The 23,527-nt window shown below is 51.2% G+C and overlaps 1 protein-coding gene, 1 long non-coding RNA gene and 2 other non-coding genes across 4 annotated transcripts; 2 read left to right on the top strand and 2 right to left on the bottom strand.

Moving 5' to 3' along the window:
* Positions 1 to 1,997: 1,997 nt before the first annotated feature.
* LOC141408776 (uncharacterized) lies at positions 1,998 to 11,797 on the bottom strand. The gene has a single exon (XM_074018953.1). It carries the CDS (start codon positions 11,686 to 11,688, stop codon positions 10,549 to 10,551), a length of 1,140 nt encoding a protein of 379 aa, XP_073875054.1. The 5' UTR covers positions 11,689 to 11,797; the 3' UTR covers positions 1,998 to 10,548.
* Positions 6,218 to 6,343, top strand: LOC123569639 (U6atac minor spliceosomal RNA). Its single transcript, XR_006693453.1, has one exon. It is a non-coding gene; the product is annotated as a U6atac minor spliceosomal RNA (small nuclear RNA).
* An 8,361-nt stretch (positions 11,798 to 20,158) lies between the features above and the next one.
* On the bottom strand, positions 20,159 to 20,230 carry TRNAT-CGU (transfer RNA threonine (anticodon CGU)). The gene has a single exon. It is a non-coding gene; the product is annotated as a tRNA-Thr (tRNA).
* A 129-nt stretch (positions 20,231 to 20,359) lies between these two features.
* On the top strand, positions 20,360 to 22,699 carry LOC141408775 (uncharacterized). Its single transcript, XR_012425492.1, has 2 exons — positions 20,360 to 20,643; positions 20,845 to 22,699. It is a non-coding gene; the product is annotated as an uncharacterized lncRNA (long non-coding RNA).
* The last annotated feature ends 828 nt before the right edge of the window (positions 22,700 to 23,527 follow it).

Genomic DNA, 23,527 nt, shown 5'->3' with positions numbered 1-23,527 from the left:
CCATGAATATTTACACTCCCCAGGATAAATATGGACTCCAATAGTCTCAAGTCAGTTTGGGTCAGGTCTTCCCTCTCAATTAGTGACAAAAACAACTTTCAGTATCCAGAGTTTTCTTGCATATCCAGAATTTTGGACAAAGGATGGCGGGCCTGCATCAACTACAGTTACAAACGCAAAAGCTGGGTCCTGACTTCGTCCCCTTGGTCTTGACGGAACATCCCTCCAAAGCCCCTGACAGATGGTCTTCGTTGCCACCTGGCACACGGAAGCACATACGAGGCTCACAGTAAATATGTTCTGAATTAAATCAGATCACCAGATTTTTTTTTCTGCCAAAGAACAGCTACTAATATGACTGATGAAAATGTAGAAAAAATAGTATTTAATGCCAACCCCTGTCTGCCTGCTTCATTACCAGGAACAAAGAAAAGCCAATATAAATGAATAATTCTTCCAACTCCATTTACTCAGAATAAGGAAAAGAAACTATTTTCTGGTCACTGTTGCTGCCTCATGGGCAGGCACATTAGGTTTTTCGGGGAGCAGGTGAGTGGGTGGAGTCAAAACTTTAAAAACCCATTATTTTTCTCCCCTGTGTACTTCCTCAGAGCCTCCCTGTGGCCAAAGTTCCATTTGGAAATCTAAAATAATTTATCTCATCACGAATTCCTAACAGCTAATTAGAAAAATGTACTAATTGGATAATCTGGTTTCAGATGTTCTAATTATACTCCTTTGGGGGGGAAGCAATATATACATATACATAACTTAACAGCACTTCTTCCAAAAAGTGTAAAGTATCCAGAAGAAATGGCACTTCTTCCAAAAAGTGTAAACTACCTTCCGAAAAGCCTAAAGTAGGCCATGCATGGTGGCTCACACCTGTAATCCTGGCACTTGGGGAGGCTGATGTGGAAGGACTGCTTGAGCCCAGGAGTTCGAGACCAGCCTGGGCAACATAGTGAGACCCCCCCCCCATCTCTACATTTTTTAAAAAAGCCTACAGTATGAAGGTCAAAAAGAGTCACCTTAAAATAGTAGTGATACTGCAAAAGTATTTTAATACACATTATCTACAAACAGATAAACCATGTCCTACAAAATACACAGTTTTTCTACATTAGAGGATATCTGAAAATATATTTTGGTGATAACTCCCACCAGATGTTTGGGAAGTAAATGGATTTTCCCCCTTTTTAATGCAACACAATTTTAGCATTCTGAAATGTCATACCCTCTATTTCTTAATAGAGTAACTCTTACAAATGACTACCAGAAATTTCCTCATTGCCAGAGATTTCTAAACCCCAAATTGGGAAAGAGGTTCTTGATTCCATTGGCGATTTCGACCTCTCCTGGGCACAGGGCAGATTTCTGGGATGGATCTGACTCCATGATTGGGAAATGCTTTTGGCCTGCCTGACAACATGGTCTTGGGGTAAGAAGGCAAGAGGGTGGCTGTTGGGAGGGGCTGTGCCTTGACAGCAACCTAGGCAGGGCATCCCTCTCATGCCTGGAAGAACTGTCTGGTCAACGTCGTGGGCCTGGCACACCTTCCCAATGAGCTGAAAGCTGCCCGCAAGCTCCAGGGCTATATGTAGTCAGGGCTGACCATCCCTTGCAGGGAGGCGATGAGGACGAGGCCGAGAGCTGCCACCTGCAAACACCAGCGTCTGCAGCCCTGCCACCCCGGTGGAGACCCCAGTAGGCTGACCACAACTCCTTGTGGAGAGGACGCAAGCATCCTCTGGGGGCATTTTCTCTGGCCCTTGGCTGGACACGTGCTACCCATCTGACAAATATCAACCATGCTGGGCACGTGTGGCCTGGGCCGACACAGGTCTGCAGAGGGGCACCAGGGGCTGCCGCTGCCACTGGCCAGTCAAGTCACTTTCACTTTTTGTTTTTTTTTCCCCTGGGTCACTTCTCACTCTGAAGGGAGAAAATGTTCTTTAAATGACAAGACAGAAAATCTTTAGAAGTGTTCCTTTTCATTTTCTTTTTTTCTGAGGACACTGTTTTTCTCTGAAGACCGGATAACAGGCTTTACTCCATGGGGCTGAGAACAGGATACCCCAAAACCTGGCACTTTGGTAAACTCAGCACTTTGAACTAAAGGAGAAAGCAAGTTCTCTCTGACCTTCTTCCACCCTTCTGTCTCTTGCCCCTCTTTCTCCCCAGCAGCCAGGCACAGAAACCAGAATTCCTCTTCCCCAAGGTGGGTCAGAGGGAGTAGAACTCCTCTCCCCCAAAACAAGACATAGTATCTAGAAAGGTCACTCTCTCCCTTCACAACCCTCATCCCAAAGGGGTCCTGCCCCATATACCCCCATACACCCCAACATGCTGCACTGCACAGTGAGGCCAAAAAGCATCTGAATAGACAGGCCTTGCTGGGTGGCCCCCTCTGTCTATTACATTAGGTCACACCCTTTCTGTCCAATCACATTCCTAGATGGCTGTCCATTCTTCCTCCAATCTAAGCATAAAAATAGTTTTCCCTGGGTCTCTGCGTCTTATTTCTGAAGGCTCCCACGTCGTGTAAAACACTGATTAAATAAATTTGTCAAACTTCTCTCCTGTTAACCTGTCTTTGTTACACAAGTGTCAGCTGTGACCCTTACGGGGAGGAGAGGGATTGCACCTTTCTGCCCCTACAACCCCAGCTACACGACTTCAGTCCCCTGGGCTGCTTAGCTCTAATATGATTACACATCTAAATGCAATACATGGAGCAAAGTGGTATTATTTTTCTGGGAAAAACCAACATCATAAAAGGGTCTTTATTGAATCAAAGGGCTCATGAACTGTTCTCTTGCCTAATTATGGCTCCCAAGTGAACAAGGCTGGGTTTCCAGGCAGGACTCGGCACAATTCTCCGGCCCAAAGACCAATGGGCTATTTGTCACAACTTGTCTAATTACAACGAAATCTGCCCCAAGGACGAAAGGGAGAATGCCAAGATAGGGTGGCAGCAGCCCCTCCCCCTCCGGCTCTGGAAGCAGGGAGCTGGTCCTCAGGCCTCTCTCTATCCCCACTCCTTACATTCAAAGTCAGGATCCTAGACCCTGCCCCTTCCTGCGGTCAAAGTTTAAGTGATCTTCCAGCATCCCAGTACTGCCCCCTGTAATCTCATCTCTGTAGAGAAGGCCCATTGTCGAAATGGGATATTTTGGCAGATGTTTGAACATTCAGAGATTTGGCCAAGGTTAGCATGCACCCAGACCTGAGCAAAGATAAACACTTGCCATCACCAGACACAGGAGGAGAGAGGGTGTGTGCCTCGGGCCAGAGGAGGGTTCACCCTCCACACCAACCAGACCAACCAGCTGGAGCAAGCGGTCTAGTTGACTTTTCCCAGATATACAGTGGTCTGGCCGGGCAAGTTGAAGACTAACATTTTACCTGTACTTAAGTATCCGTTTAATCGCCCTCAAAGTTCCAAAAGCAAGACACTTTTCAAGAGAGACAGGGTCTGACTCTATTGCCCAGGCTGGAGTGCAGTGACCCAGTCAATCACAGCTCACTGTAACCTTGAACTCCTGGGCTCAAGCGATCCTCCCACCTCAGCCTCCTGAGTAGCTGGGACTACAGGCACACACCTCCATGCCTGACTAATTTTTCCTCTTACTTTTTCAGAGGCAGGGTCTTACTATGTTGCCCAGGCTGGAGTGCAGTGGTGTGACCATAGCTCACTGCAGCCTCAAACTCCTGGCTCAAGCAATCCTGTCTTGCCCCTGTCTCCAGAGTCGCTGAAACTACAGGTGTAAGCCACCACACCCAGCTAATTTATTTTTTATTTTTGTAAAGATGAGATTTCGCTATCTTGGCCAGGCTGGTCTGAACTCCTGGCCTCAACCGATCCTCCCACTTAAGCCTCCTAAAGTGTTGGGATTATAGTCGTGAGCCACTGAGCCCAGCCTTTCTCTTTTGTAAGATATGGCCCCCTCTCCACCCTTCCCATGTTCTTAAGCCCACAAAAGCAAGTCTGACAAGAAGGAACTCAGCACAAACTCACCCTGACTCTCCCACTAACCTCTCCTCTCAGATAGGCTTAAGTGGTAGTCACACGAACCCAACCCCCGGAAAAGGCTGTGACTCCTGGCCCCCCACCTCCATCCCACACCCCTCCCAAGTGGTAGGCATGTCTCACTGAAGAGGCAGGACCCACACAACTCACCCCCACACCCCAACAGCAAGGATTTGCTCTTCTTCCACTGTCTTCTCCCCAGATACCAAGCCAGCAAGCAGGCACACCAGCCTCAGGTAGTCCTTCTTTGACCTCATTGTCCCATGGGCCCTGGGATGAACACTGTCACCCGGGAAGAACTACCATGTACCACCCCCGACCACGCGCCTGGTGTTTCACACAGACATTCTTGTTCAGTCCTTATAATGCCCTGAGAAGAAGGCACATATTATCACAGACAGGGAAACTGAGTCTTGGGAAGACGTCCCTGGCCCAACCCCGCTAGTCTACAGGAGAGCCAGGTTTCTGATGCCAAAGCCCACGCCCTTTCCCTGTCTTAAGCAGAGAAGCATTTTCTGTTTTCAACCAGCCTGCTGGAAAGCCAGGTGCTACCAGCTAGCAAGCAGCAATGCAATCTAATTCTTTTCAGGGGGGTGGGAGACATGGGGGGAAAAAAGGGTTTGTTTTACAATGGACAAGGAGAGAAAAGAGAGTTATTTCTTAAATGTTTGCCTGGGAGACCAGAATTTAAGCCTCAGTCACCAAGAAGGAAAACCCAGTGTTTTCACTTGAACCCCACGTCCCCCAGGGCAGAAATCCAGTGAGAGGAAGCGAGTTTCATGAGAATGAACCACAAAGTCTTCACAGGCCGATCCAAATTTCCCATCTGCAATCTCCAAATCCCTCACCCAGCCCTCCCATCCTCCAAACCACAGCCCCAGGCTCCACCCCGTGCCCTCCTCGGCTCCTCCTCCTCAGGATCTTAGAAGAATGCCAAAGGGGGTCTGGTGTATTCAGTCCAGTCACCCACTTGACAGAGAAGGGGGCTCTCAGGCTGCAGTGACAAGCTCAGAGGAAAATCAGACAGCGGGGCTTTCCACATGGCACCTCCTTGCTCTGTTCTCCTGGGCAGCAAATGCAAGGGGTCTGGCTATGAGGTGATTTCAAAATTCCTCAGACCGTGCCAAAGGGAGGAGGGAGGAAGCACCCACAGTGGGTAAGATGTCACCTGCTCTGGGTCCTGTAAGCCCTGCCCCCTGCCCAGAGCCAGTGAGGCCTGCTGAAGGCTCTTGAGCATTGAAAAGATTATGGTCTATCCCTACCTCCAGTCCTAAATTCTAAAGAAAAACACCACTGAGCCATGAAAAAGTCTAAGTCCCAAGAAATTCTGATTTTTCCCCCCCACGATGATTACTCTGCAGCATTTTTTGGAATATCATTCTTTTCTCGTCCCCCTCACCCCCCCCCTTCCATTTTGTGCCCTGCTTGACTGGTCCTACTAGAGGATGTTTAGCTTGCCCACGGCATGAGTGAGGGAGCGAGCCTTGAGCAGCTGTGGCAATTCAAATGTCTTCCCTGGGACCTTTTCTGAAACGTGCTCAGGGTCAGGACCAAAAGTCTTTGGGCCTTTAGGAGTGATGCACTGCTGAGCAGATGTGCAAGGCAGCCACATCTGCTACCCAGGGTTCCTTTAAGGACTCGGTGCCAGCGAATCCAGGCCCAGCCACCTCCTGTTCTACAGCCCCAGCTTGCCAGCTTCCAACCTGGGAGGCTGTACCCGGAAGGCCGGGGGCCCTGCTCCTGTGGTACCGAGGCAAGCTGGGAGACTCTGGGAGGGTCTCTTCCCCTCTGAGTCGCGACTTCGACCATACAATGAGGACTTACAATACCATTAATCTGCTCTCAGAGCTGGGGCAAAAATCGGAGCAGGCAGCGAGGGACCGTGCCCATCTTACTAACAGACACCCCAGCATCTGCCTGGCCCAGCCCCTAGCACACAGTCGTCAAACCACAGAAACTGAGAGGACTGAGACTCAGATAGGGGATGGGAATCCCAGACAGTATCCCCGTCTCGTGATTACAATGCTCCTGTTCCCAGTGGATTAAGTAACTTGCCCGAGGCCCCATGCTCCCAAGCGATGCAGTTAGTCCTTGAACCTACCAGACCCACAAGCCCAAGTCTCAATCACCCTGCACCAGTTTCAACCAACATGTATATACATACAGATACAAAATAAGAGAGCCAGGTTGTATGAAAAGAGAGAAGGTTAGCACTCCCCTTGACAAGGATGGAAGAGGCTCTTGGGCCTGACAACACACACACGGTTAAGGCACTGCCACCTACATCATGGCATCTAAACATCTTTTTTTTTTTTAATTTAAAATAATAATTTAAGACAGGGCGTGGTATTTCATGCCTGTAATCACAGTACTTTGGGAGGTCAAGGTGAGGGGATCACTTGAGGCCAAGAGTTCAAGACCAGCCTGGCAACATGGTAAAACACCATCTCTACTAAAAATGCAAAAAATTAGCAGGGCACGGTGGTGCATGCCTGTAATCCCACTGAGGCAGGAGAATCACTTGAACCCAGGAGGCAGAGGTTTCAGTGAGCAGAGACCATACCACTGCACTCCACCCGGATAACAGACTGAGAATCTGTCTCAAAAAAAAAAAAAAAAAAAAAAAGGCCGGGCGCGGTGGCTCAAGCCTGTAATCCCAGCACTTTGGGAGGCCGAGGCGGGCGGATCACAAGGTCAGGAGATCGAGACCACAGTGAAACCCCGTCTCTACTAAAAATACAAAAAAAATTAGCCGGGCGCGGTGGCGGGCGCCTGTAGTCCCAGCTACTCAGGAGGCTGAGGCAGGAGAATGGCGGGAACCCGGGAGGCGGAGCTTGCAGTGAGCCGAGATCGCGCCACTGCACTCCAGCCTGGGCAACAGCGTGAGACTCCGTCTCAAAAAAAAAAAAAAAAAAAAAAAGAAAAGAAAAGAAAGGAAAAGCAAAGAAAAGAAAAATAAACAGGCCGAGAGTGGTGGCTCACACCTGTAACCCCAGCACTTTGGGAGGCTGAGGCAGGCAGATCATTTGAGTTCAGGAGTTCGAGACTAGCCTGGCCAACATGGCGAAACTCCATCTCTACTAAAAATACAAATATAAGCCGGGTGTGGTGGTGGGCGCCTGTAATCACAACTAATCGAGAGGCTGAGGCAGGAGAATCGCTTGAACCTGGGAGGCGGAGACTGCAGTGAGCTGAGATCGTGTCACTGCACTCCAACTTGGGCAATAGAGTAAGACTACGTCGAGAAAAAGGACGGACGGACGGAAGGAAGGAAGGAAGGAAAGAAGGAAGGAAGGAAGGAAGGAAGGAGAAAAGAAAGAAAATAATAATTTGAAAAATTTTATTTAAAAAAAAGAGCCAGGGGACGAAGACTACCAGTCGGAGATCTACTGGTTTGTGCCAGACACCCTGACACACATCTTTCGTAAGCTTCGCCACACACTTACAGGGTAGGTATCATAACCCTCATCTCACAAGGAAAGAAACTGGGGCACAGAGAAGTCACTGGGCCAAAGCCATACAGCTGGTGAGCCGCAGTTGGAACCCAAATACATCTGGACGCAAAGTGTGCCTCCATGGCCTTCAGACTGGTCTGCTTCGAGAAAAAAACACTTCATGGAAACCAAAATGATCCCTTGCTTCTGAGACAACTCTCTTTCAGGGACTTATCACAGATTAGGAGCGCTGTTCTTTTGTGTAAAAAGAACTGAGACTGGCCAAATATTTAACCAGCCCGCGCAGAGGGCTGTAGACTGGCCCAGCAGCGGAATTAACTCCTCCTGCAGTATCAAGGGCCAAGCTGTTGCTAGACAAAGTGGAGGAGAGAATCCTCACCATTCAGACAGCTCAGCTTTGGGCAAAGAGGGACCAAAGGAAACCCAGGGAAGCAGCCAGGGGCTCGGCAGGGATGGGCACCAACAAAACCCTGGAGGGATTTCTTCTAAGGTTCAGAATTTCCAGAGTTGCTAGGAGTGCAGATGAGAGGACTGGCTTCTCCCAATACCTCCTTTGTCATTCCAATCCTGCTGGACAAAAACTGATCTTTAATCTTTCATAGGTTGGGATTTTTCTTTTTCTTTAAAAAAAAAAAAAGCTAAAACGGCGAGGTTAATTATTCACCAGGCTGCAATTTACCTAAGAGTTGAGGGAATGCAAGTTTCTTCCCAGTACGCAGGACCGAGAATCCAGCTGGATTTTTAGGAGTCTCCCACTGGTCTCCCTGGGGCTCTAGCTAAAACCCTCCCCATCCTACCAGCTTTCTACCTTGCATTTAGCTGCTTCCTGAAGAAGGCTCCAAGGTAAATCAGTCTATGTTCAAGCTACTTCCCCTTGAAACCTTGAGGTACCCATCTTTGAAGGATGGACTGGGGTGGGGATAGGAGCCAGGAAGGAGGCCTCTGCTCCAGGAAACTATGAATTCGAGAGAGCAAAATCAAAAAGCTCTCCACTACAACACAATTCCTCAATACAACGGCCTACACGGAAGCATAAATCAGTTGCAGGAGGCCAGGCTAGCCCAGCCCACTGCATAGCTGATTCAATCACATTTTGCAAAGGAAAAAAATCCAAGAAGGAAAAACCTAATCACTCACTTCCCCCAAAGAAACGAAGCACCAAGTCATTTCCTAAAAATCTCTAAAGCCCTGGCCAGACCCAGAAAGAATGGGGCACAGCCTGAGGGAAACTGCCAGGGGCGCCACAGTGGTCCTCAGGTCTCATTCCCAGCCCTGAGAGTCCACCTTCTCCAGCCTGTCCCCTCCAGGGTGGGTGCAGGGCAGCCAGCCCGGCCTGCTTTTCGGCATCTCATTGCTCCAGCCCACTTCTGGGATGTTTTATGACCACGCAATATTCTGGAGATTTCCACTTCATTTACTTTTAGACACTGATCCCCAGGGCTGGGAGAGGCATTGGTTCAAAGGGAGAACTTTGTTTTCCCAAGCTGATTCAGCGCTCCAAAGAGCATTTTTCTTAATTAGGGGCGAGGTCTCCAGTTGAAGCTCCCACCAGTTCCACTCCTAGACAATTTTGTCTCCAAAATGAGAATTTGTCAAGGTGCTCAGAAATCTACCCCATGGCCAAAGAAACACTTTTCTCTCATAATTCTGACATCTGCACCTTCCACTGGCTAAGCCTCCAGGACAAAGCTAACATGGACAAAAGTCAGGCCAACTGCAGGACTGGGTATGTCCCTTTCTGGGCTCCCAGTCCCAAACCTGCCTCCGTGACCCCAAAGCACACCTGACTGCCCACCACACACCTGGTTCCCCTGTTGGCTCCCACGTGCCCCCAAAACAGGGACAGCAGCATGGGCAGGACGCCTGCAAAGGACTACTCTACACGTGGCCTGCAGAGGCAGGGAGCCTGTGGGAAAATGCCTCTTGGAAGGGTTTTTCACGACCTGGCAAGGGGTGGGCCAACCTGGCCGTGAAGGTTCCTCCCTCTCACCCTCCCTCCTCCCAGCTCCTAAAAACCTCTCCTGTTTTCCAAAGCCAAGTTAGGACAGGGACCAGACGTTCCCTATTTTGTCAACCAGTTCTTCACACAGTTCAAGTCACCTCACTGCATGTCCCCAAATGTTTTTCCACGGCCCCCACGGCCAAGAGCCAAAAAACAACACAAACAAAAGGACAAATAACCAAAGTTCCAACACCAGGCAAACCCGAGGTTTCAGGGGCTGGTGGGTTTTTCTTTTCGGGGAGTAGAAGCAAACGCACTACTATAGACTTCCTATTGATAAGAGACTTTAAGGGAGAGTTTAAAGAATTCCAGTATAAAACTTTAAGAGGACTGGAGTGGGTCCACATTATGTTGCATCTGTCAGGGAACAAAAAACTGGCCATTGGTAACACATCCACAAAGATCCATCTTTAAAGAAATGGTGTTTGGGAGAGGGACAGGGGCTTCCAGCGCCACCGGGCCAAACCTCGGCTTCCCACCTCCCCACGGGCAATTCTAGAAGTCAGGCCCGGTTCTCCCCACCCCCAAGCTCAAGGTTGCCGCCCTGGAAAGCGCAACAGGGCAGGCCTCGGTAAGTGGCAGGGCTTGGCCCATGGGTAAGCCGGGTCCAGGTCGCCGGGGCGGGGCCCACGTCTGCCCAGAGGGTACGGATCCGCAAGCAGTGACCGACTCACACGTCCGAGAGCGTAGCTATTTCTCCAGCGAACTGCGGGGATTTCCCGAATCCCCGCACGCAGCCGGTGGCGAGCGCACCTCGCCACTCCTCCTCCAGCGTGGACCTGAGAGGCAGCCGGGCGGCCGGAGCGCAGGCGAGCCCGGGAGGAAGCTGGCCTGGGGCGAGGACCGTGGAGAAGACGCTGGTCCCGGGGGCCGAGGACTGGGACTTTGTAGGCCAGTTGATCCGACACCCTCATCTCGCCCGCAAAGACCCAGCCCTCAGCTCCCATCCGTCTCGGAGTTCGGGGTGCGGCGCGTCCCCGACGGGCTTCCCGGGGCTGGGGGGTCCGGCCGCCGGCTCTGTGCACCGCGCTCCACTCAGCCGAAGCTCTGGGTGTCCCTCAGGCGGCATCCCCCGGGAAAGTCCACTGCCCCGCCCGACCTCGGGTCGCGGGCTCCAAACCCAGCCCTCGAAGGGTTACACGACGCTTGGCGCGCTCGGCGGCCTCCAGGCCACCCCCGGGCCGCCTCGGTGCAGGCCGAGGGACAGCGCTGGGGGAGGGGGAGGTGCGGGGACCAAAGCCTCCCCACCAGAGCCCCACTCCCGAGTGGGGCGCAAGAGTTACGCGCCGAGAAACTTCGCCACGCTCCCACGCCGCGCCCGCGAGGCCCAGCTCCGCTCCGCCTCGGTTACCTGCGCTCAGCTCGGCGGGCGAGTGGCGAGGGGCGAGGGGCGCGGGGCGCGGGGCGGGGGCCGGTGCCAACCTCTCGCCGCAGGCCGCGCCCTCCCGCACCGCCGAGCCCGCGCCGCCGCCTGGACACTGGGGCCGTAGCCGCGAGCCGGGGCCCGCGCCCCGACGTTCCGGGAGCCCCTCGCGCTCCTGGCCGGGGGCCGTGGTCTCGCTCGACCTGCCCGGGACCTGGGGGCCGCCGCTGCCCCCTCCGCTAGGAGAGCGAGCCGGGCGAAGCCGGGAGAGGAGCGGGATGGCGAGACCCCTCGAAAGTTGGGGGAGGGTCCGCTTGCTCGCCGCGGCCCGACCTGGCTCCACGTGCTGGTGACACATCAGGAAGGCTGCGCGCCCCGCGGCTCCCGGCGGGCGGACGCGGCCAGCGCCCGCCCGCACCGCCTCCCGGAGCCGAGCGGACGGCGCCCCGCCCCGGCCCGCCCTCCGCCCGCCCCTAGGCGGCACCGCCCCCGGCCGCGACGCCCGCTCCAGCCTGCGGCACCGGCGGGAGAGACCCTGACGGCGGTGGGGGGCGGCCTGGGCTTCCCGGTCCCGGGTGGCCCGCCCTGCCCCGGGGATGGGGTCCCGACGCCGGCGGCCCGACTCGACAGTCTCGAGTGCCTTCCTCCCAGTCACGCAGTCCTTCCCGCCTCCAAGCCCAGTAATTTTCCCTTTTCCTCCTTTGACCCGTCCGAGCAGCTGCCAGCGCTTCCTCCCGCCGAGACCGGCGCGGAGAGCCCCCTGCCGGCCGCTCCACTCCGGGGCCGCGCCCCGCGCCCGGTGGAGCGTGCCTGCCGCCGGCCTCAACTTCCCCATCTGGAACCTGGAGCCCCCGGGCACTTCTGGCAGGGCTTATGGTGGCAAAGATTATATATTAAAGCGCCAAACATAGTACCCGGCAGTATGCTTTGTTGAGATGTTAAAATTTCGTGCTTTCAAGTCCCAGTTCCAGCGGCCTGCAGACAACCTCTCTTCCTGTCTGTGCTGTTTGAAAAGCTGAGTTCCTTTAGGGGGACTGTGGAAAAGGAGTGGGACAGAAAAGCTTCGAGGCTGAGGGAGAGCTGTCGCAAGATTAGCGAGGGGTGGGAGTTCAGTGGAATCCCCTTGCTGGAGACCTGCTGCCCCACTCTCTCCGGAGACGCCAGGATTTGGGAGAGTAACTGCGTGTCTCCTCTGGGACCTGGACCAGGCCTCTACCAAGATCCCCAGCCTCAAGATGGCCAGGATTCCAGGGACCGTGGATGATGGGGGAGCCCAAATATCCACTGAGGTTGAGTTTCCCAACCTCTTCAGGTCGAGATTTGGAACCATTTAAAGAAAATAACGTGACATATCTGTGTCCCGACATAGATATTAGCTATGTTCCTGCCTTCTCTTGCCTGGCCTCACCAACCCTGCCTTCAAACCTCACTGTGAGACTAGGCACGGCGGCGCACACCTGTAATCCCAGCACTTTGGGAGGCAAGGCAGGAGGATTGCTCGAGCCCAGGAGTCTGAGACCAGCCTGGGAACATAGTGAGACTCTGTCTCTACACAAAGTTTAAAAAAAAAAAAAAAAAAAAAGTAGCTGGGCGTGGTGGCATACACCTGTGGTGGGAAGATGACTGAAGCCCAGGAGTTTGAGGCTACAGTGAGATATGATAGCACCACTGCACTCCAGCCTGCATGACAGAGCGAGACCCTGTCTCTAAACCTCACTTTGGTAAGGGTTGAGGGGTATATCTGCTCCCCCTGTCCCCACATCGGGATCCCTGGGTGGGACATGTCCAGGAGCTGGTGCTCCCGGAAGTGCGCAGCTGGGGGAGGGATGGCGGCGGAGCGCCGGCAGAGACGCCCTGTGCTGGGGCATGGACAGCGCTGGCCCCAGGCCTCTGTAATCGCCATTTTGTGGGAGCGCGGGATTAGAAGGGAAGAAAGAAGATGCCCTGACATTGCTGGAGATGCAGCTAGTGCTGGAGGGGGTCTGGAGTTAGTGCTCTGCTTTCTCTTCCCCTTTTATTGCTCGCTCCAAATCTGACAAACCCTTACGATCTCTGAGACTCAGGAGCCGGGAGGAGCCGGTGTCCTGGGGGGATGAAAGGGCAGGGTTGTAATGGGTTTACCCTGGTGCTGATCCCAGAGAAGCTCGAAGAAGATTAAGATTTGCTCCCTGGGCCTGAAATCTCCCTGCTACCCCCTGACCACATCAAAGGACACGGCCATGGGGGGTGCCTAATCCCATCAATGGAATCAAAGCTGGACAAGAAAGGAAATTCTTCCATCTTGGGGCAGCAGCAGGACGCAGCTCGCTACAGAAAGGCAGACACCAGGGCCTGGCCTTTTCCACTGGCGGGAACATCCCAAGAAAGATCCAGTCCGCAGGCAGATAGGGCCTGCTCTTTTCTTCTTGAGGTGGCCACTGTGGGAAGGTCAACCACAAGAACTTGGGACACCCAACAGCAGGACTGGGACTGCCTCCAGGGGCAGAGGAGGACCCTGGGGGCAGAGGACAGGGGGCTCACCCAACATTCCAACATCACACAGCTTTTCTGGCTCCCAGCTTGACTTCTGGAAAGGGCTTTTGCATGTGACACTCCTTGCCACCAGCGTTTCCCAAAAGGTGGTGCTCATATGAGAGATGGTTTTAGATGGGAAAAAATGTAATATGTAGTATTAAATGTAAATTTTCTGAATATTGCTGTTACAATGAGGCTAAAATGGCTAAAGTGAGCCAACTCAAAGACAATAATTTAGTAAATAATGTTATAGGTAGTATTCTGATATGGCAGCAATAGTGGCAGTGGTATGCAAATTACTAAAGTTAGAAAAATAGACCAGGCGCAATGGCTCAGGCTTGTAAGCCACAAGCACTTTGGGAGGCCGAGACAGGCAGATTGCTTGAGCTCCAGAGTTGAAGACCAGTCTAGGCAACCTGACGAAACCCTGTCTCTGGAAAAACAAAACAAAACAAAACAAAACAGAAAAATTAGCTAAGCGTGGTGCCATGCACCTGTAGTCTCAGCTTCTTGGGAGGCTGAGGTGGGAGGATCGCTTGAGCTCAGGAGGCTGAGGCTACAGTGAGCTGTGATCATGCCACTGCACCCTAGCTTGAGCAATAGAGTGAGACCCCATCTCAAAAAAAAAAAAAGAAAGAAAAGGAAAAGAAAAGAAACATACTCCTTTCAATCATCTTTAGAGAAATGTTGCCTTAGAACAGTAGCTTTCAAACTCAGTCATGCCCATGATAGGAAATATCTGTGTGTGTATGTATATATGTGTATGTATCTAGGTACATATGTAAAACAAATGTTTTATGAAACAATTCTTATGCACTCAAATATATATTCTGCGTTACTATTTCATTTTTAAAATGCTGTTTACAACCTGTTAAATTGGTTTCACTTAACAGGGTTACCTCCTGCTGTTTGAGAACTACTGCCTTCAAGAACATATACCATCATGATGATATTAACATCTCTCAGTTATTTTTATTCATTCCTTTATTTGAGACAGAGTCTCACTGTGTTGCCCAGACTGGAGTGCAGTGGCGCAATCTCGGCTCACTGTAACCTCTGCCTCCCAGGTTCAAGCGATTCTCCTGCCTCAGGCTCCCTAGTAGCTGGGATTACAGGCACCCACCACCATGCCCGGCTAATTTTTGTATTTTTGATAGAGAGAGGGTTTCACCATGTTAGTGAAATCTGACCTCAGGTGATCCGCCCGCCTTGGTCTCCCTAAGTGCTGGGATTACAGGTGTGAGCCACCGCACCCAGCCCAGAAAGAGATCTGAGAGAAGACATAGGCATCCTGGGACCAGAGGGAGAAAGGGGCTGGTGATAACCTGAAGTACTTTGTAGATGACTATGGAATTTGTGAGGTTGATTTTCTCAGCATATTCTGCTTAGATGGCAGTGCACCTGGGTTTTGTTTCTCTTGGCCCAAATGGTCTGGACCAAGGGAGAGCCCCAGAACCCAGGGGAAAGGCAAGCAGGAAGGGAAATCTTTACTGCAGAAACACCACTCTGGCATTACCAGGCTTGTCGCTGCTTATGGCCTGTTTCCATTCCTCACCTTCTCTGCAACCTTCAAAGAGTTATTTCCTGCCTCTGAAGTTCAGTTTCCTCGTCGACAAAATTGGGACGTGATTTTTATCTCTGTGATTTCTCCCAGCTTGATTGTTCCATTACTGGAGGAAGAGAAGTTGAGTTTTCTTTTTCTGACCTTCATTCATTCAGCCAACAAATGAAGAGCCTCTTTATCTAGCAAGGGAAGGGAAGATAGGACACTTGCCCTCAAGCAGCAGCAGAGGGGTAAATTCCCCAGAAAGGAATCCATTCTCTCCAGGTGGTGTCATATTTCAGCAATGCCATGGCTGTGCTTTCAGCTGAATTCAGTTTTCCTGGATGATGGGGTCTAGGGAGGAGGCAGGTGATCTGAGGCTCCTGGGAAGTGAGGTCACACAATGATACCTACTGGCCCCAGGTCCCAGCCCTCTTACTCAGGGTTCTCTGAAATGCTTTCAGTAGCCAAAGCACATGTCCAGAAAATATTAGAGCCCTTGATCCAGAAGTTAAGTCTTTGGCCTATGAGCTTTATCTTTGCCCTCACCTTCTGTGACTGAATTGATTCTTGTCTTTAAGTTCCCACTGTGTGTGTGATAGCCACTGTGCCATGTTACTCCTTCAAGAAAGGATTTGTCCCAGCTGCTTGGAGTGCTATCAACAGACTGCCTTCTGCCATCAGAGCCACCTAGTCTAAGGTTTCTGGACAGCCCACATCCAGTGAGTGGTGGGGGAAGGGGCTCTCCCTCATTTCACACCTGCTTCCCACCCTTCCCCAGGTGGAATAAGCATTCTGCATATTAAACTCTGTCTAGGGGTCTGCCTTCTGTCCAGGGTTTTGCCCTGGACACTAAGGAGGAGCAAAAGGGAGGACTCTACCAGGGGTAACCAGCATGGGCGGAGCCTTTGCAGCTCCAGCGCTTCCCATCAGGGAGGATGCTTATAACTCTTTGGATGGAGGAGCCCTGGTCACATAGATCTCATCAGGAGGTCGCAATGGTCAAGCCCCATTGCAGAAGGGGCTACTATGATGGGTGGGGTGGCCTGTGATCCCCTTGCTTCTGCAAAGTCCAGGCTCTGAGGTAGAAACCTAAAATTTCAGGACACGAGGCATTTAGGACATAGCTCTCCAACCTTTAACAGTGTATATCTCTGTCCCTCTCTTGCTCCTAAAACCTTAATATTGTAATCAAGTATAATGATTTTGGTCATCATCTGCTGTTCTAATGTTTTTGGTCATCATCTGCTGGTCATCATCTGCTGATCAGGTATGAGTGTTTGACAAGTGAGGTGCCAGTTTGGCCTACAGGCTGGCAAAGAGACCATCTCCTCGGTGCATGTCAAGTTAATAATGAAGATGACTTTTCCAAGAAGATTTGAGCTCGTGCTGTAGACAAGCATAATCTCTATGATAAAGGCAGAGCTTTCTGGGTGACCCAGAACAAATCGCTTTCCTTCTTTTTGCCTGTTTCTGCAGTGTGAAATGAGACAGTTGGCTGATTTCATTCCTATCAGTGTATGATTCCAAATTGGTAACTTCTGTCCCCAAGTATGGGGTTAGACCCTTAGGGTTTGCTAATAAAACCATCTACAGGGAGTGAGAATTTGTTTCTTAATTCAAAAATCAATTTTACCTGCAGGTTCGAGGGGCCACAGGGGAAAGAAAAGAACCCCTGCCTGCTGAGATGCAACTTAGATCATGATATTTGAGTGTCAAAGATGACTGAATGAGGGCAGAGATACCCAAGACCTGGTTGTGCTCTGTTGAGTTCCTATTCATCCTGCAGAGCCCAGCCACAATGTCACCTCCTCAGGGAAGTCTTCCCTAGCCCTTCAGTCCGGGACCTTCCTTGTGCCAGGGCTCTGTCTCTGTTCCAGCTGCTGGTAACACAGACATGAGTGAGACACCATCCAAGTCCTAAGGGGCTTCCCAGTATGGTGCCAGACACACAGAGGGGTCCCAGACAAGAAATTGAGTGACTCCTTACCTGGGGGAATCAGAGCCTTCTCATAATACCAGAGTCTTGCCATAGGCATCCAACCTGTCTCTGATCCAGCATCTGGATCTAGCTGCCAATTTGCAGGAAGTACTGAGGACTGGGGAGCTTACTGGGTTGCACCAAGAGTTTGCAGTAAGCAAAATCTAGACTGTGGGAAACCCTCCAGGTCCAGTGGCCCAGGATCCTCAACAGACACACTGCAAGGAAATAAAAGGGAAGGAAAGGATACCTCCTGATTGAAAAAAAGCTTCTATCCATTTTTTTAAATGAGCAGTTAAACTATAGTGTATAAAGATGCTGCAATACTCAATTAGGTGATAAACTAAAATGCAAGGAAGTGATTAGAGGGTTAAGGATACTTACGGCCCTGGGGGGGTTGTGATTGGGATGGGCACATAAAAAGGGTTTCTGGGGTATCTGGCAAAATTATCTAACTTGGATGGTGTTCCCCTTATAATTCATTAAGGCATTCACTTGATTTGTGTGGTTTTCAAATTTGTGTTGTATTGTATAGTAAAAGATTTAACAACATATTTCTTGGGCCAGGCGCGGTGGCTCACGCCTATAATCCCGGCACTTTGGGAGGCTGAGACGGGCAGATCACAAGGTCAGGAGATCGAAACCAGCCTGGCCAACATGGTGAAACCCCATCTCTACTAAACATACAAAAATTAGCCGGGCGTGGTGGCGCATGCCTATAATCAATCCCAGCTACTCGGGAGGCTGAGGCAGAAGAATTGGTTGAACCTGGGAGGCAGAGGTTGCAGTAAGCCAAGATCACACCACTGCACTCCAGCCTGGGTGACAAGAGTGAAACTCCATCTCAAAACAAAACACACAAAAAAAGCATATTTCTCCAGGCTGGTAATGGGCTAAAATTCATAGAATGAGGCATAATATATAGAATTGCCAAATTCTGGTCTGTGTCTTTAAAAATATCCTGGAGGTTTTAGCTGCCCACAAATGACTATGTCTGCCTGCGTGGCTTTCAAAATGCAGTACCAGAGGCCCTGTGTTTTGCCCTGGACACTAAGGAGGAGCAAAAGGGAGGACTCTACCAGGGGTAACCAGCATGGGCGGAGCCTTTGCAGCTCCAGCGCTTCCCATCAGGGAGGACTGCTTATAACTCTTTGGATGGAGGAGCCCTGGTCACATAGATCTCATCAGGAGGTCGCAGTGGTCAAGCCCCATTGCAGAAGGGGCTACTATGATGGGTGGGGTGGCCTGTGATCCCCTTGCTTCTGCAAAGTCCAGGCTCTGAGGTAGAAACCTAAAATTTCAGGACACGAGGCATTTAGGACATAGCTCTTTCAACTGTAGAATTTACAACTAAGGAAGCTGAAGTCTAGGGAGTATCAGCGATTTAATGGAGGTCATGCAATAAACTCATATGTGTCCATTTCTGCCCCTGCCTTCACTTCTGTCCTCATTCTTTAAGCCAATGACCTACCCCTGGCTCCATGGGGGTGCATGTATATAACTGCTGGCCTTCAAGATAACTATAAGATTTCTGTTCCCCAAGCTCACCCTGGTGCTTGTATCTGACTTGTATTCGCTTCAGTTCCTCTCACCAACCTTGACCTGGAATCCATACTTGACCCCTGCCTCTGGTCCTTCACCTTTGGAAGCCCATGTTTCCCCAGTATCTTTACACTGACTTCTTCTGTACCTTGTACTTTTTTTTTTCTTTTTTGTTTTTTTGAAACAGTTTCTCATTGTCTCTCAGGCTGGAGTGCAGTTGCACCATCTCAGCTTACTGCAAGCTTGACCCTCCATGCTCAAGCGATTCTCCCACCTCAGCCTCCTGAGCAGCTGCGACTACAGGCACGTACCACCATGCCCAGCTAATTTTTTTGTATTTTAAATAGAGACAGGGTTTCGCCATGTTGGCCAGGCTGGTCTCAAACTCCTGACCTCAAGTGATCCGCCTGCCTCAGCCTCCCAAAGTGCTGGGATTACAGGCGTGAGCCACTGCGCCCGGCCCCTTGCACTTATCTTATATTGACTTTGGCTTGGCTCATCCCCCTGCCCTCCTCTAGGGTGGAATTCTCTGCTCCAGCTCCTTCAGATAACCCAATGTTCAGTCTTGAAGCTCCTTCTCATCAGGAATTTGAAGGGACAGGATTCAAGGCAATATCCAGTACAGCAGGACTTTCCACCTTCCTATCCCTATCCCTGAATATCTGGACTCTGTCTAAGCTAAGGTGCTTGTCAGAAAAGGCCTTAATTTGTATTTAATAACACTTTCATGATGACACTGACACCCTAGCTCGGCATTACCTTCAAAAGTCAAGAGCATCTCTTCCATTTATTGGGATCTTAGATAAAAGGTCAATATTTCTCTGCTGTCTGGGCTCTACACCTTCTCTTCTGATAACCTGAGACTCTGCTGACATTCAGTCCGCCTTAAAGCTCCTCATGGTCATCTGTGTAACAGGCCTCAGGGAAAGTAATGTGGTTTTTTGAGGGCTACATTAACAGGTGTATGGGGTATAGAGTGAAGGTGGTGAAGTTTCATTCATAACACTCTATCTGGAGTAGTATGTTTGGTACCGAGTGTTACAATTGAAGAGGAGGACAGACAGAGGAGTGTATCAAAAAGAGGATCCAGGAATGGGAGGAGGTGCTCAATGTCATGTTATTAATATGTTAAATCGGACTGTTTATCCTAGAGATGATGTGGGGAGTGCCATAACTGGCTGGGGGCAGATTCAAAGGGTCAGTTCACCAGGAATGGGAAAGAAGCGCCCACCAGTTGAGCAATATGGTTTGCTTTGTAGACAGGAAGGCAGGCAGTGTGCATGGCCTGCATAACTCACCTTCCGAGGAACAATCCAGAAACGACCGTTCCGGAAACTCAAGCACCCTCTCTGAAAAGTTGCCCCGCCATAACACACGCAAATCGAGCGGGACCCGAGTTCCCGCGGGCCACCTGGACCTCAGTGTCCCCATCGGCGAATCAGTGAAGACGACTCCGGCTCTGCGGAATGCGGCTGGCGGAAAGGAGACGCGGGGATCGGTGGCGAGGTAAGTTGCGTCGTGGCGGGGTTCGAGCTCATCTGTAAGGTGGACCCTGGAGTCTCGAGGCCCAGGTGCACCGGCCCCGGCTGACCGCGGAGCCCCAGGGCAGGAGAAGAACAGGAGGGCGCCTGAACAGAATCCGAAAATGGAAAAAATGCCACGTAGAAGGGACGGCGTAAGTGGAGAAAACCGACTTCCCACAGCCAAACCCCAACCTCGGGTTTCAGGCACGGACGGGGTTCGAACCCGCGATCTTCGGTTTACGAGACCGACGCCTTACCACTTGGCCACCGCGCCTGACAGCCCAGGGAGCGGTGGAAGCTCTCAGTGGAGGGGAGGTGGTACCGGCTGGGAGCGGCGGCCTCGGCCCCGCCCCCTGCCCCGCCCCTCCCCGCCCCCGCACGCCCCACCCGCAAGCCCGAGAGCGACTCTGCGAGCATCGCTCCCGCGCGGTCAGTGCCAAGTCTCGCGCCCGCCGCCTGCGGGACCCGAACCGGCGTCTTGAGAGAGCCCGGCCCTCCTCCTTCCTCTCTCGCTCGGCGCCCGCCGTGAGCGACGCCCCGAGGCCCAGCCCGCGTCTAGAGCAGGCGGCGGCCAGGCGGTGGGGTCGAAGCGACTGCACAGAGCCGTGTCTGAGTCGCAGAGAAGCCTTGGCGGAGGCGGAAGCGGAAGCGCCGGGCCGGGCCGCGCCGGGCGGTGTGTGACCCTGGGTGGGTCATTTCTGTCGGACCGGGCAGGGTCCGTGGGCGGCCGGGGCCGGGTCGGTGGGGACCAGGGCGCAAGAAGAAGGGCGGCGTGGCCCGGGGCGGGGACTGGGACGAGGCCAGCGCTCCGAGGACGACGCGGGGAGCCCGGGGCATGGGGTCAGGCTCGGGGCGCCGGGAGGTGACCTTTCTTCGCTGGCCCTGCAGGAAGCACGACCTTCCCCGGGTTCAAGTCGTTCTCCTTCCAGCCCCTGGCAAGGTGGACTCTGAGCATCTGTGTAGCCTGGATGACCTTGCCCCGGAGGAGCCGAGGTGGGCACGCCAAGAGAGGCCCCCAGGGATGTCATGACGACCCGAATCGCGGAATCATGTAGTCTCTCCTACCGCGGAACAGTTCACGATGAAAAGGAACCATTCGTGTTCAAAGGGCTGATTGTCAGCATAGGCAGAGCCCAGAACCACACGTGAAAATTTACTGGAAAAACAGGGAGCCTGGGACTGGGGATGGGGGACAAAGGGGACTTTAATTGGCATTGTTTTGTTTCTGTTCTATGGAAGAGGCAGAGGTGGGGGACTGGGAACATGAGTGCCTATTAGGATGCTGTATACTTTTTTGGTAAATCTTTTATTTTCTTTAAATTAAATAGGCCGGGCGCGGTGGCTCAAGCCTGTAATCCCAGCACTTTGGGAGGCCGAGACGGGCGGATCACGAGGTCAGGAGATCGAGACCATCCTGGCTAACACCGTGAAACCCCGTCTCTACTAAAAATACAAAAAACTAGCCGGGCGAGGTGGCGGGCGCCTGTAGTCCCAGCTACTCCGGAGGCTGAGGCAGGAGAATGGCGTAAACCCGGGAGGCGGAGCTTGCAGTGAGCTGAGATCCGGCCACTGCACTCCAGCCCGGGCTACAGAGCAAGACTCCGTCTCAAAAAAAAAAAATAAATAAATAAATTAAATAAAGGGGGGAATTAGGTACCCCTGTTCTTGTTTGGCCTGTGACCACAGCATCTGTTCCAGGAGAGAGGCGAGTGTGCATGGGTGGGGAAAGAGAAGCCCTTCTCTCAGGCAGGGATCATGCTCACTGGGGACAGCTACCCAGCCACCACGGCCAAATTAAGCCTTATTTGTGTGTAGAATTGTTTGTTTGTTTGTTTGTTTTGTTTTTGAGATAGAGTCTCGCTCTTCCCAAGCTGGAGTGCAAATGCAATGGCACGATTTCGGCTCCCTCCAACCTCCGCCTCCCAGGTTCCCAAGTACCTGGGATTACAGGCACCTGCCACCTGCTCCCGGCTTATTTTTTGTATTTTAATAGAGATGGGGTTTCATCATGTTGACCAGGCTGATCTCAAACTCCTTACTTCAGGTGATCCACTGCCTCAGCCTCACAAAGTGCTGGGATTACAGGCGTGAGCCACGTGTCTGACCTCCTCTTTATGCTTTTAAAAATTCTCTGGACTCCGCGGGGTGAGGTGGCTCATGCCTATAATTCCAGCACTTTGGCAGGCCAAAGCGGGCGGATCTCTGGACCCATCAACTATTGATGCTGGAAAAACTGGATATCCACATGCAAAAGAATGAAGTTGGACCCTAACCTAGCACCATATACAAAAATTACCTCAAAATGGATTCAGGACATAAACATAAGACCTGTAACTATAAAAATCCTGAAAGAAAACAGGGGGAAAGGCCTACAACATTAGATGTGGCAATGATTTTTTTTGATATTACAGCAAAAGCAAAAATAGACAAATGGGACTACATCAGACTTTATAAAAACTGCACAGCAAAGGAAACAATCAACAGAATGAAAGGCAACCTGTGGATGGGAGAAAATATTGCAAATCAGATATCTAATAAGGGATCACTATCCAAATTAAAACTTAGACTCCTACCACTCAACAACAACAAACAACTCAAAAATGGGCAAAAGGCTGGGTATGGTTACTTATGCCTGTAATCCCAGGCTTCCCTTGGGAGGCCAAGGCAGGAGGATCACTTGAGGCCAGTAGTTAGAAACTAGCCTATGCAATATAGTGAGACCTCATCACTACAAAAAATAAAACAAGGCAGGCATGATAGCACCTATAGTCCTAGCTACTTGGTAGCCTCAGGCAGGAGGATCACTTGAGTTCAGGAGTTCAAGGTTGCAGTGAGCTATGATTGTGCTGCTGTACCCTAGCCTGGCCAACACAGCACAAGAAAAAATAAAGTGGATCTTTTCATCAGTTATAACAAGTGCACAACTCTTGTTCAGGGGAAGCCGTGCAGTTGGGAAGGTAGAGAGTATGTGGGAACTCTCTGTACTTTGTGTTCAGTTTTGCTGTGAATCTAAAACTGCTCTGAAAAATTAAGTCTGTGAAAAGGAAGAAATGAATTACCAAGTCATGAAAAACCACAGAAGAATCTTCAATGTATATTACTAAGTTAAAATGCATGTTACTGCTATGGTTTGAATGTGTCCCCTAAAGTTCATGTGTTACAAACTTGATCCCTGATGTGGCGGTCTTGGAGATGGCACCTAGTGGGAAGTGTTTAGGTCATGGGGCCACCACCCTCATAAATGCGTTAGTGCCATTCCCGAAGGAGTGGGTTCATTATGGAGCAAGTAGTTTTCTTATAAAATAAGTTTGCCTTCCCACCCTCTCTTTGCCCTGCCTCCCTGGGTTGATGAAGCAAGAAGGTCCTCACCAGATACCAGCTCCTCCATCTTGGGCTTCCCAACCTCCAGTCCCATGAGCCAATAAATTTCTGTGCATTATAAATTACCTAGTCTGTGGTATTCTGTCTTAGCAGCACAAAACAGACTGAGACAAGCTAAACTGAAAAGGCTACATACTATATGACATTCTAAAAAAGGCATTTTAAAAAAACTATGGAGACATGTTAAAAA

Source organism: Macaca fascicularis, chromosome 16, assembly GCF_037993035.2.
Source record: "Macaca fascicularis isolate 582-1 chromosome 16, T2T-MFA8v1.1".
Classification (NCBI taxonomy): domain Eukaryota; kingdom Metazoa; phylum Chordata; class Mammalia; order Primates; family Cercopithecidae; genus Macaca; species Macaca fascicularis.
Note: the sequence above shows the minus strand (reverse complement) of the source record. Positions and strands in the feature narration are given on the sequence as shown.